Consider the following 12,277-nt stretch of genomic DNA (forward strand, 5'->3'; position numbering starts at 1 on the left):
TGGGTGAGGTGAGTGTGGGTGAGTGAGTGAGTGTGGGTGAGTGTGGGTGGGTGGGTGTGGTGTGGGTGTGGTGGGTGAGTGTGGGTGAGTGAGTGAGTGAGGGTGGGTGAGTGTGGGTGAGTGAGTGTGGGTGGGTGGGTGAGTGTGTGTGGTGAGTGTGGTGTGTGGTGAGTGTGTGTGGGTGTGTGTGTGGGTGGTTGTGTGTGTGTGGGTGGGTGGGTGTGGGTGGGTGGGTGAGTGTGGGTGGGTGGTGAGTGTGGGTGGGTGGGTGAGTGTGGGTGAGTGTGGGTGGGTGGGTGAGTGAGTGAGTGTGGGTGGGTGGGTGGGTGAGTGAGTGAGTGTGGGTGAGTGAGTGAGTGAGTGAGTGTGGGTGAGTGAGTGTGAGTGAGTGTGAGTGAGTGAGTGTGGGTGAGTGAGTGAGTGAGTGAGTGTGGGTGGGTGAGTGTGGTGTGGGTGAGTGTGGGTGGGTGAGGGTGTGTGTGTGGGTGGGTGGTGAGTGTGGTGTGGTGGGTGAGTGTGGGTGGAGTGAGTGTGTGTGTGTGGGTGGTGAGTGTGGGTGAGTGAGTGAGTGTGGGTGAGTGAGTGTGGGTGGTGTGGTGTGGGTGGGTGGGTGTGGGTGGGTGAGTGAGTGTGGTGAGTGAGTGTGGGTGGGTGAGTGTGGGTGGGTGAGTGTGGGTGGGTGAGTGTGGGTGGGTGAGTTGTGGGTGGGTGAGTGTGGGTGGGTGAGTGTGGGTGGGTGAGTGTGTGTGTGGGAGTGAGTGAGTGTGTGGGTGTGGGAGTGAGTGAGGTGGGTGGGTGAGTGAGTGAGTGTGTGTGGGTGTGTGTGGGTGAGTGAGTGTGGGTGAGTGAGTGTGGGTGAGTGAGTGAGTGAGTGTGTGTGGGTGGGTGTGTGGGTGGGTGAGTGAGAGTGAGGGTGGTGTGAGTGTGGGTGAGTGAGTGTGGGTGGGTGGAGTGAGTGTGTGTGGGTGGAGTGTGGGTTGTGGGTGAGTGTGTGTGGGTGTTGTGTGTGTGTGGGTGGGTGGGTGTGGGTGGGTGAGTGTGGGTGGGTGTGGGTGGGTGAGTGTGGGTGGTGTGGTGTAGTGTGGGTGGGTGAGTGTGGGTGGGTGAGTGTGGGTGGGTGAGTGTGGGTGGGTGAGTGTGGGTGGGTGAGTGTGTGTGGGTGAGTGTGTGTGGGTGAGTGTGGGTGGGTGAGTGTGGGTGGGTGGGTGAGTGTGGAGTGGTGAGTGAGAGAGTGTGGGTGAGTGAGTGAGTGTGGGTGAGTGAGTGAGTGTGGGTGGGTGAGTGAGTGTGGGTGAGTGTGGGTGAGTGAGTGTGGGTGAGTGAGTGAGTGAGTGTGGGTGGGTGAGTGTGTGTGGGTGGGTGTGTGGGTGGGTGAGTGTGGGTGGGTGAGGGTGGGTGGGTGAGGGTGTGTGTGTGGGTGGGTGGGTGAGTGTGGGTGGGTGGGTGAGTGTGGGTGGGTGAGTTGTGGGTGGGTGAGTGAGTGAGTGTGGGTGGGTGAGTGTGTGTGTGGGTGAGTGTGGGTGGGTGAGTGTGGGTGGGTGAGTGTGGGTGGGTGAGTGTGGGTGGGTGTGAGTGTGGGTGGGTGAGTGTGGGTGGGTGAGTGTGGGTGAGTGAGTGTGGGTGAGTGAGTGAGTGTGGGTGGAGGTGAGTGAGGGTGGGTGGGTGAGTGAGTGAGTGAGTGTGGGTGGGTGAGTGTGGGTGGGTGAGTGTGGGTGGGTGAGTGTGGGTGGGTGAGTGTGGGTGAGTGTGTGTGGGTGGGTGAGTGAGTGTGGGTGTGTGATGTGTGAGTGTGGGTGTGTGAGTGAGTGTGGGTGAGTGAATGTGGGTGAGTGTGGGTGAGTGAATGTGGGTGGTGTGAGTGTGTGTGGGTGAGTGTGTGTGGGTGAGTGTGGGTGGGTGAGTGTGGGTGGGTGGGTGGGTGAGTGTGGGTGGGTGGGTGAGTGAGTGAGTGTGGTGAGTGAGTGAGTGTGGGTGAGTGAGTGAGTGTGGGTGAGTGAGTGAGTGTGGGTGAGTGAAGTGAGTGTGGGTGAGTGAGTGAGTGAGTGTGGAGTGGAGTGAGTGAGTGTGGGTGAGTGAGTGTGGGTGAGTGAGTGTGGGTGAGTGAGTGAGTGAGTGTGGGTGGGTGAGTGTGTGTGGGTGGGTGTGTGGGTGGGTGAGTGTAGGTGGGTGAGGGTGTGGTGGGTGAGGGTGTGTGTGTGGGTGGGTGGAGTGAGTGTGGGTGGGTGAGTGTGGGTGGGTGAGTGTGTGTGTGTGGGTGGGTGAGTGTGGGTGAGTGAGTGAGTGTGGGTGAGTGAGTGTGGGTGGGTGGGTGTGGGTGGGTGAGTGAGTGTGGGTGAGTGAGTGTGGGTGGGTGAGTGTGGGTGGGTGAGTGTGGGTGGGTGAGTGTGGGTGGGTGAGTGAGTGTGGGTGAGTGAGTGTGGGTGAGTGAGTGTGAGTGAGTGTGGGTGAGTGGGTGAGTGAGTGAGTGAGTGTGTGTGTGGGTGGGTGGGTGAGTGAGTGTGGGTGGGTGAGTGTGGGTGGGTGTTGGTGGGTGAGTGTGTGTGTGGGTGGGTGAGTTTTGTGTGGGTGGGTGAGTTTGTGTGGGTGGGTGAGTGTGGGTGGGTGTGGGTGGTGTGGGTGGGTGAGTGTGGGTGGGTGTGGGTGGGTGGGTGAGTGTGGGTGGGTGAGTGTGGGTGGGTGAGTGAGTGTGGGTGAGTGTGAGTGAGTGTGGGTGAGTGGGTGAGTGAGTGAGTGTGGGTGGGTGAGTGTGGGTGGGTGTTGGTGGGTGAGTGTGTGTGTGGGTGGGTGAGTGAGTGTGTGTGTGGGTGGGTGAGTTTGTGTGGGTGGGTGAGTTTGTGTGGGTGGGTGAGTGTGGGTGGGTGAGTGTGGGTGGGTGTGGGTGGGTGGGTGAGTGTGGGTGGGTGGGTGAGTGTGGGTGGGTGGGTGAGTGTGGGTGGGTGAGTGTGGGTGGGTGAGTGAGTGAGTGTGGGTGGGTGAGTGTGTGTGTGGGTGAGTGTGTGTGTGGGTGAGTGTGGGTGGGTGAGTGTGGGTGGGTGAGTGTGGGTGGGTGAGTGTGGGTGGGTGAGTGTGGGTGGGTGAGTGTGGGTGGGTGAGTGTGGGTGGGTGAGTGTGGGTGAGTGAGTGAGTGTGGGTGGGTGAGTGAGGGTGGGTGGGTGAGTGAGTGAGTGAGTGTGGGTGGGTGAGTGTGGGTGGGTGAGTGTGGGTGGGTGAGTGTGGGTGGGTGAGTGTGGGTGAGTGTGTGTGGGTGGGTGAGTGAGTGTGGGTGTGTGAGTGTGGGTGGGTGAGTGAGTGTGTGTGAGTGAATGTGGGTGAGTGTGGGTGAGTGAATGTGGGTGAGTGTGTGAGTGTGGGTGGGTGAGTGTGTGTGGGAGTGTGTGAGTGTGGGTGGGTGAGTGTGTGTGGGAGTGTGTGTGTGTGGGAGTGTGTGTGGGAGTGTGTGTGGGAGTGTGTGTGTGTGTGGGGGAGTGTTTGTGTGTGTGGGTGTGTGGTGTGTGTGCGAGTGAGTGTGTGCGTGTGTGTGTGCGTGAGTGTGTGTGTGGTGTGAGTGTGTGAGTGAGTGTGTGTGTGAGTGAGTGTGAGTGTGTGTGTGAGTGTGAGTGAGTGTGTGTGTGTGTATGAGTGAGTGTGTGTGTGAGTGTGTGTGAGTGTGTGTGTGTGAGTGAGTGTGTGTATGTGTATGTGTGAGTGTGTATGTGTGTGTGAGTGAGTGTGTGTGTGTGTATGAGTGAGTGTGTGTGTGAGTGTGTGTGAGTGTGTGTGAGTGAGTGTGTGTATGTGTATGTGTGAGTGTGTATGTGTGTGTGAGTGAGTGTGTGTGGTGAGTGTGTGTATGTGTGAGTGAGTGTGTGTATGTGTGAGTGTGTATGTGTGTGTGAGTGAGTGTGTGTGGTGAGTGTGTGTATGTGTGAGTGTGTGTGAGTGGGTGTGGTGAGTGTGTATGTGTGTGTGAGTGTGTGTGTGAGTGAGTGTGTGTGAGTGTGTGGTGAGTGTGTGTAGTGTGTGTGGTGTGTGAGTGAGTGTGTGAGTGAGTGTGTGAGTGAGTGTGTGTGTGTGTGTATGTGTATGTGTGAGTGAGTGTGTGTGGTGAGTGTGTGTATGTGTGAGTGAGTGTGTGTGTGTGGTGAGTGTGTGTATGTGTGAGTGAGTGTGTGTGGTGTGAGTGTGTGAGTGAGTGTGTGAGTGAGTGTGTGTGTGTATGTGTGAGTGTGTATGTGTGTGTGAGTGAGTGTGTGTGGTGAGTGTGTGTATGTGTGAGTGTGTGTGAGTGTGTGTGTGTGAGTGGGTGTGGTGAGTGAGTGTGTGTGTGTGAGTGTGTGTGTATGTGTGTGTGAGTGAGTGTGTATGAGTGAGTGTGTGTGTGAGTGTGTGTGAGTGTGTGAGTGTGTGTGTGAGTGTGTGTGAGTGTGTGTGAGTGTGTGTGTGAGTGTGTATGTGTGTGTGAGTGAGTGTGTGTGGTGAGTGTGTGAGTGAGTGAGTGAGTGTGTGAGTGAGTGTGTCAGTGAGTGTATGAGTGAGTGTTGTGTGAGTGTGTGTGAGTGTGTGTGTGTGTAAGTGTGTATGTGTGTGTGAGTGAGTGTGTGTGAGTGTGTGTGTATGTGTGAGTTGAGTGTGTGTGTGTGAGTGAGTGTGAGTGAGTGTGTGAGTGTGTGTGAGTGTGTGAGTGTGTGTGTGTGTGAGTGTGTGTGGTGTGAGTGTGTGTGTGAGTGTGTGTGTGTGAGTGTGTGTGTGAGTGAGTGAGTGTGTGAGTGTGTGTTATACCGAGGTCTGTGTAGGTTCCCACGGGAGCGAGGAGGCGCAATGGGAATTCTCCGGTAGCGCCGCCGCCGCCTCCTCGGACTTGCGCAGTCGGAGGAGCGCTCGGAACACGCTCGGCGCGCAGACACACGCCACTCTGCAAAGGCAAAGATCCCCCGCGTAGCCTCACCAGACCGTCGGGGCAAGTGCCGCGGCGAGGAGGCGGGTGGGCCAGCACCACGCCCCCGTTCCGTGCGCCACCTGTCTCCCCTCCGCCGATCTTCACGCGCCCCGCGCCAGCTGCTCGTTTGGGATTCAAGTTCTGCTCATGGCCAACATCGGTGGGGGATCAATTCCCGATTGGGGGTTGACTTTAGGGGGCCGTCCATAAATGACGTCACGCGATTGTGGACGATTTTTGACCCCCCCCCCCCTCTCTCAAATATGACGTCACAAAGCTCTGCCCCCCCCCACAAAAAATAATAAAACATGCTTCAAATCGCTTTAAACTATTGTCATTGTAGTGCGTATTTAATGTGGCGCTGCACTCTGATGTTGTAGGAGACAACATTTATTAAAAAGTAAATTTAATTAAGTAGAACGTGTTCTCTATATTGAATTAAAGTTGCGCATTTTGATGTGACGTCACATTTCTCAAACCCCCCCCCCCGCCCCCATCGTCACACTGACCCCCCCCCCCCCAGGTGCGTGATGTCATTTATGGACGGCCCCTTATCCCATCATCCCCCCGGGGTGGATAAAAAGAGTACCACTTTGCGGTTGGCCAGACTCGCCCTCGCCATAGGAACGTGGAATCCCCGCCGCCGGCTCCGCGGGAGATGAGCTCAGTTGAGCCGCAGATCACTTTGAACGGCACTTGCCGCCCCAGCCTGCGTGGGCTACTGGGGTGACCTTTGTCTTTGTGTGGCGGCCTCACCGGCCCTGGGGCCCAGCTGCGTCCACGGCCTCCCTGGCCAGCGCCGCGGCCGTCTCCTCCGTGTACCAGAACTGGCTCAGCTGCTACTCGCAGCACACACACACACACACGGGCGCGCACACACACACACACACGGGCGCACACACACACACGGTCACACACACACACGGAGTACACACATACAGGCACACACACACACACACAGGCACACACATACAGGCACACACACACACGGGCACACACACACGAGCGCACACACACACAGGCACACACACACAGGCACACACACACACGGGCACACACACACGAGCGCACACACACACAGGCACACACACACAGGCACACACATACAGGCACACACACACACAGGCACACACACGAGCGCACACACACACACGGGCACACACACACAGGCACACACACACAGGCACACACAAACACACGGAGTACACACACACACGGGCACACACACACACGGAGTACACACACACACGGGCACACACACGGGCACACACACACGAGCGCACACACACACAGGCACACACACACACACGGAGTACACACACACACGGGCACACACACGGGCACACACACACACACACGGAGTACACACACACACAGGCACACACAGGCACACACAGGCACACACACACATACATACGGGTACACACATGCACACAAAGACACACACGCAAGCAAATATCAACAACAGCAACAGCTTCCATTCGCCAATAAGTGGGGGGTGACGTCAACACAGCGCTTGCACCAGGCTAGGTGCACTTTGCGGACGTCACGTGACGTGTGGAAGGCTCCCTGCTGGCAGGTCACAGGACAGACCCAGGATGAGGGTCTGTCTGTCATACACGCGCGCGTGGACACGTGCGCGGGGTCTCACACGCGCGCGTGGACACGTGCGCAGAGGTCGCAAACGGGTTTTGATTCCTTACCCGTACCCGGCCGCACCAGGGTCGCAAACGGGTACCCGTACCCGGCCGTACCCGTACCCTACCCGATACCCGGCCGGGTACGGGTAGGGTACGGGTATCGCGTACCCGATTGCGACCTCTGTGATCAAGCCATGTTGCAGGCGCGGGTGGGTTGATTCTAGGAACTTGAATTGTGAGAAGAGACAAGACGTTGGGAAATGAGTGACAAACGGTGACTCACCAGTGACTCACGGCCTACCCGTACCCGGCCGGGTACGGGTAGCCGGGTATCGGGTAGGGTACGGGTATCGGGTAGGGTACGGGTATCGGGTACCCGGTTGCGACCTCTGGCCTAGGGGGAGGCCCGGGACCGGTTCAGACGATCGTCGCCGGTGTCGGCCTCGAGCGGGAATCGAACTCGGGTCGCCGGGTTTCTACGCAGCAGCGCCGGCGCTAACCGCTGCACCGCCGCTCCCCACTTGACCGCCCGCTGCGCGCACCCCGGCACGCGCGGCTCACCCAGTTCTCGGGCGGGTCTTCGTCCTCCGCCCGGGCTCCCACCTCTCCCGCCGCCTCCTTCTCTCCCTGCTCCGCGTAGAACTCGCGCAGAGCGGCGAGCGCGTGCGCCGACAGCCTGGGCTCGTCGTCGTCGTCCTCGGCGGCGGCGGCGTCGTCGTCGTCACTCCCCGGGATCCTGCGACGTCTCTGCTCGTCAGCCGACCCCATCGCTGTCGATACCTGAAGAGGGGGATCGCGCGAGAGGCCGCCAATCAGAACCTCGCGCGGTTGTCAATTTCTGGGTGGCTAGGAGATGTTGACTACCTCGCCGGGTACAGTGAGCTCCTCACCACTACTACAGTGAGCTCCTCACCACCACTACAGTGAGCTCCTCACCACCACTACAGTGAGCTCCTCACCACTACTACAGTGAGCTCCTCACCACCACTACAGTGAGCTCCTCACCACCACTACAGTGAACTCCTCACCACCACTACTACAGTGAGCTCCTCACCACCACTACAGTGAGCTCCTCACCACCACTACAGTGAGCTCCTCACCACTACTACAGTGAGCTCCTCACCACCACTACAGTGAGCTCCTCACCACCACTACAGTGAGCTCCTCACCACTACTACAGTGAGCTCCTCACCACCACTACAGTGAGCTCACCACTACTACAGTGAGCTCCTCACCACTACTACAGTGAGCTCCTCACCACCACTACAGTGAGCTCCTCACCACTACTACAGTGAGCTCCTCACCACCACTACAGTGAACTCCTCACCACCACTACTACAGTGAGCTCCTCACCACCACTAGTGAGCTCCTCACCACTACTACAGTGAGCTCCTCACCACCACTACAGTGATCTCCTCACCACCACTACAGTGAGCTCCTCACCACTACTACAGTGAGCTCCTCACCACCACTACAGTGAGCTCCTCACCACTACTACAGTGAGCTCCTCACCACTACTACAGTGAGCTCCTCACCACCACTACAGTGAGCTCCTCACCACTACTACAGTGAGCTCCTCACCACTACTACAGTGAGCTCCTCACCACTACTACAGTGAGCTCCTCACCACTACTACAGTGAGCTCCTCACCACCACTACAGTGAGCTCCTCACCACTACTACAGTGAGCTCCTCACCACTACTACAGTGAGCTCCTCACCACCACTACAGTGAGCTCCTCACCACCACTACAGTGAGCTCCTCACCACCACTACAGTGAGCTCCTCACCACCACTACAGTGAGCTCCTCACCACCACTACAGTGAGCTCCTCACCACCACTACAGTGAGCTCCTCACCACTACTACAGTGAGCTCCTCACCACCACTACAGTGAGCTCCTCACCACCACTACAGTGAGCTCCTCACCACCACTACAGTGAGCTCCTCACCACCACTACAGTGAGCTCCTCACCACTACTACAGTGAGCTCCTCACCACCACTACAGTGAGCCCCTCACCACCACTACAGTGAGCTCCTCACCACCACTACAGTGAGCTCCTCACCACCACTACAGTGAGCTCCTCACCACCACTACAGTGAGCTCCTCACCACCACTACAGTGAGCTCCTCACCACTACTACAGTGAGCTCCTCACCACCACTACAGTGAGCTCCTCACCACCACTACAGTGAGCTCCTCACCACCACTACAGTGAGCTCCTCACCACCACTACAGTGAGCTCCTCACCACTACTACAGTGAGCTCCTCACCACCACTACAGTGAGCCCCTCACCACCACTACAGTGAGCTCCTCACCACCACTACAGTGAGCTCCTCACCACCACTACAGTGAGCTCCTCACCACCACTACAGTGAGCTCCTCACCACCACTACAGTGAGCTCCTCACCACTACTACAGTGAGCTCCTCACCACCACTACAGTGAGCTCCTCACCACCACTACAGTGAGCTCCTCACCACCACTACAGTGAGCTCCTCACCACCACTACAGTGAGCTCCTCACCACTACTACAGTGAGCTCCTCACCACCACTACAGTGAGCTCCTCACCACCACTACACCACCACTGACTGCACTGTCCCAGCGAGGCAGGGCCTAGTGCAGGCTTCGTGTGACTCGCTGGGCCGCAAGCGCTCTCTCGAGAGAGGCAGAGAGAGACACAGAGAGAGAGAGAGTGAGACACGGAGAGAGACACAGAGAGACAAAGAGAGTGAGACACGGAGAGAGACAGAGAGTGAGACACAGAGAGAGACACAGTGAGACACAGAAAGAGTGAGACACGGAGAGACACACAGAGAGAGAGAGAGACAGAGAGTGTGACAGCGAGAGACGCAGAGAAAGACAGAGAGTGTGTGACAGAGACAGAGTGAGACACAGAGACAGAGAGACAGAGAGAGAATGAGAGACAGAGAGACTTTAGACTTTTAAAACCAGAGCTATTGTTGCCAGCAGCAATAGCTCTGCAGCCGGTGTTTGGTCAATCACCAACACCGAGTCGAGCACATCGCCACGTGCACCACCACACTGCCACGTGCAACGAAACGGAGACACAGAGAGACACAGAGACAGAGTGAGACACAGAGTGAGACACAGAGAGATAGAGCGAGACACAGAGACAGACACAGAGACACAGAGTGAGTGAGACACAGAGACAGACACAGGGAGAGCCACAGAGTCAGAGAGAGATACAGACAGAGACACAGAGACAGTGAGAGACACAGAGAGACACAGAGACAGAGTGAGACACAGAGACAGAGTGAGAGACAGAGAGATAGAGCGAGACACAGAGACAGACACAGAGACACAGAGTGAGTGAGACACAGAGACAGACACAGGGAGAGCCACAGAGTCAGAGAGAGATACAGACAGAGACACAGAGACAGTGAGAGACACAGAGAGACACAGAGACAGAGTGAGACACAGAGACAGAGTGAGAGACAGAGAGATAGAGCGAGACACAGAGACAGACACAGAGACACAGAGTGAGTGAGACACAGACACAGGGAGAGCCACAGAGTCAGAGAGAGATACAGACAGAGACACAGAGACAGTGAGAGACACAGAGAGACACAGAGACAGAGTGAGACACAGAGACAGAGTGAGAGACAGAGAGATAGAGCGAGACACAGAGACAGACACAGAGACACAGAGTGAGTGAGACACAGAGACAGACACAGGGAGAGCCACAGAGTCAGAGTGAGACACAGAGACAGAGTGAGACAGAATGAGAGACACAGACAGAGACACAGACACACAGAGTGAGACACAAAGTGAGACAGAGTGAGACACAGAGTGAGAGACACAGACAGAGACACAGACACAGAGTGAGACACAGAGACACACAGAGTGAGACACAAAGTGAGACAGAGTGAGACACAGAGTGAGAGACACAGACAGAGACACAGACACAGAGTGAGACACAGAGACACAGAGTGAGACACAGAGTGACTCAGAGTGAGAGACAGAGAGAGACAATTACCTCGTGAGAGTCGCTCCCTTCTCACCCACGGAGCGGTGACCCCGTGGTGACCCCGTGACGACCTCCGTGGTGACCCCGTGACGACCGGCGAGCCAATGGGATGGCGGCTCAACAGCCCCGCCCCCTCAGCCGCCCCTCCCCCGCCGAGTCGCCCCGCCCACCCAGTGATGAACTCTGAACCCTGTGGGAGGAGCCTCAGTCTGGCTCTGTGAGTCTCAGTGATGAACCCTGAACCCTGTGGGAGACTCAGTCTGGCTCTGTGAGCCTCAGTGATTAACACTGAACCCTGTGGGAGGAGCCTCAGTCTGGCTCTGTGAGCCTCAGTGATTAACACTGAACCTTGTGGGAGCCTCAGTCTGGCTCTGTGAGCCTCAGTGATGAACCCTGAGCCCTGTGGGAGGAGCCTCAGTATGGCTCTGTGAGCCTCAGTGATGAACACTGAACCCTGTGGGAGCCTCAGTCTGGCTCTGTGAGCCTCAGTGATTAACACGAAATCCTGTGGGAGACTCAGTCTGGCTCTGTGAGCCTCAGTGATTAACACTGAACCATGTGGGAGTCTTAGTCTGGCTCTGTGAGTCTCAGTGATTAACACTGAACCCTGTGGTAGCCTCAGTCTGGCTCTGTGAGCCCCAGTGATGAACACTGAATCCTGTGGGAGCCTTAGTCTGGCTCTGTGAGCCTCAGTCTGACTCTGTGAGCCCCAGTGATGAACACTGAACACTATGGGAGCCTCAGTCTGGCTCTGTGAGCCCCAGTGATGAACACTGAACCCTGTGGGAGCCTTAGTCTGGCTCTGTGAGCCTCAGTCTGGCTCTGTGAGCCTCAGTGATTAACACTGAACCCTGTGGGAGCCTCAGTCTGGCTCTGTGAGCCTCAGTGATGAACACTGAACCCTGTGGGAGCCTCAGTCTGGCTCTGTGAGTCTCAGTGATTGACACTGAACCCTGTGGGAGCCTTAGCCTGGCTCTGTGAGCCCCAGTGATGAACACGAACCCTATGGGAGCCTCAGTCTGGCTCTGTGAGTCTCAGTGATTGACACTGAACCCTGTGGGAGCCTCAGTTTGGCTCTGTGAGCCCCAGTGATTAACACTGAACCCTGTGGGAGCCTCAGTCTGGCTCTGTGAGTCTCAGTGTTTAACACTGAACCCTGTGGGAGCCTCAGTCTGGCTCTGAGCTCCCAACGATTGCCCACGCTCTGCGGTCCTCTACATATTAAGGTGAGCCAATGAACGAGTGTTTACGTGTGTGGGAGGAGATCGGAGCACCCGGAGAAAACCCTCTCCTGTGAGGGAGAAACACTCGATCCCCGCCGTACAGATGGAAATTAGTCCACACACTGCTGTACCACCACCACCACCAGCTACTACCTGTCCGAGCCAGGGAGTACGGCTCCTCTCCTTGACACCCACCCACGGGTAGGGGAAGGCCGTTTGGCAGCAGCGATGAGATCGATAACAACGCAGCAATAATGATGATAACAGTTGTATAATTAGCGCCCTTCGGAGTGACGGCGGGGCGAGAGGGGGTGGGGGAGAGAGGCGAGCGAGGCGGCGTGCCGGTGTTAAAACTTTTTTATTAAAATCCATCTGCAAATATACAGGGGGGGGGGTGGGGGGGGTGCTTCCACGCCGCAATAAATAACCCGGAGAGACGCGCGCGTTCCGATTGGGGGGGGGGGGGGACGCTGCGTGTCGCCGCTGTACCCCACGGCTCGGCTCTGCCC

At 57.1% G+C, this 12,277-nt stretch overlaps 1 protein-coding gene across 1 annotated transcript; it reads right to left on the reverse strand.

Moving 5' to 3' along the window:
• Nucleotides 1-4,752: 4,752 nt before the first annotated feature.
• Nucleotides 4,753-9,590, reverse strand: LOC144951666 (EEF1A lysine methyltransferase 1-like). Its single transcript, XM_078881957.1, has 4 exons — nt 9,565-9,590; nt 7,117-7,335; nt 5,672-5,754; nt 4,753-4,891 (listed from the first exon to the last, which is right to left on the reverse strand). The coding sequence occupies exons 2-4, from the start codon at nt 7,321-7,323 to the stop codon at nt 4,753-4,755; spliced, it is 429 nt and encodes a 142-aa protein (XP_078738083.1). The 5' UTR covers nt 7,324-7,335; nt 9,565-9,590.
• Between the last annotated feature and the right edge of the window lie 2,687 nt (nt 9,591-12,277).

Source organism: Lampetra fluviatilis, chromosome 63 (assembly GCF_964198595.1).
Source record: "Lampetra fluviatilis chromosome 63, kcLamFluv1.1, whole genome shotgun sequence".
Classification (NCBI taxonomy): Eukaryota; Metazoa; Chordata; class Hyperoartia; order Petromyzontiformes; family Petromyzontidae; genus Lampetra; species Lampetra fluviatilis.

Bases quoted from the DNA above. Each gene is read 5' to 3' on its own strand.
- LOC144951666 (XM_078881957.1), bottom strand. From the start codon at position 7,323: ATGGGGTCGGCTGACGAGCAGAGACGTCGCAGGATCCCGGGGAGTGAC. The intron at 5,755-7,116 runs GTGAGCCGCGCG...TGCTGCGAGTAG, and splicing joins AAGACCCGCCCGAGAACTGG to CAGCTGAGCCAGTTCTGGTA. The intron at 4,892-5,671 runs GTGAGGCCGCCA...TTGCCTTTGCAG, and splicing joins GCAGCTGGGCCCCAGGGCCG to AGTGGCGTGTGTCTGCGCGC.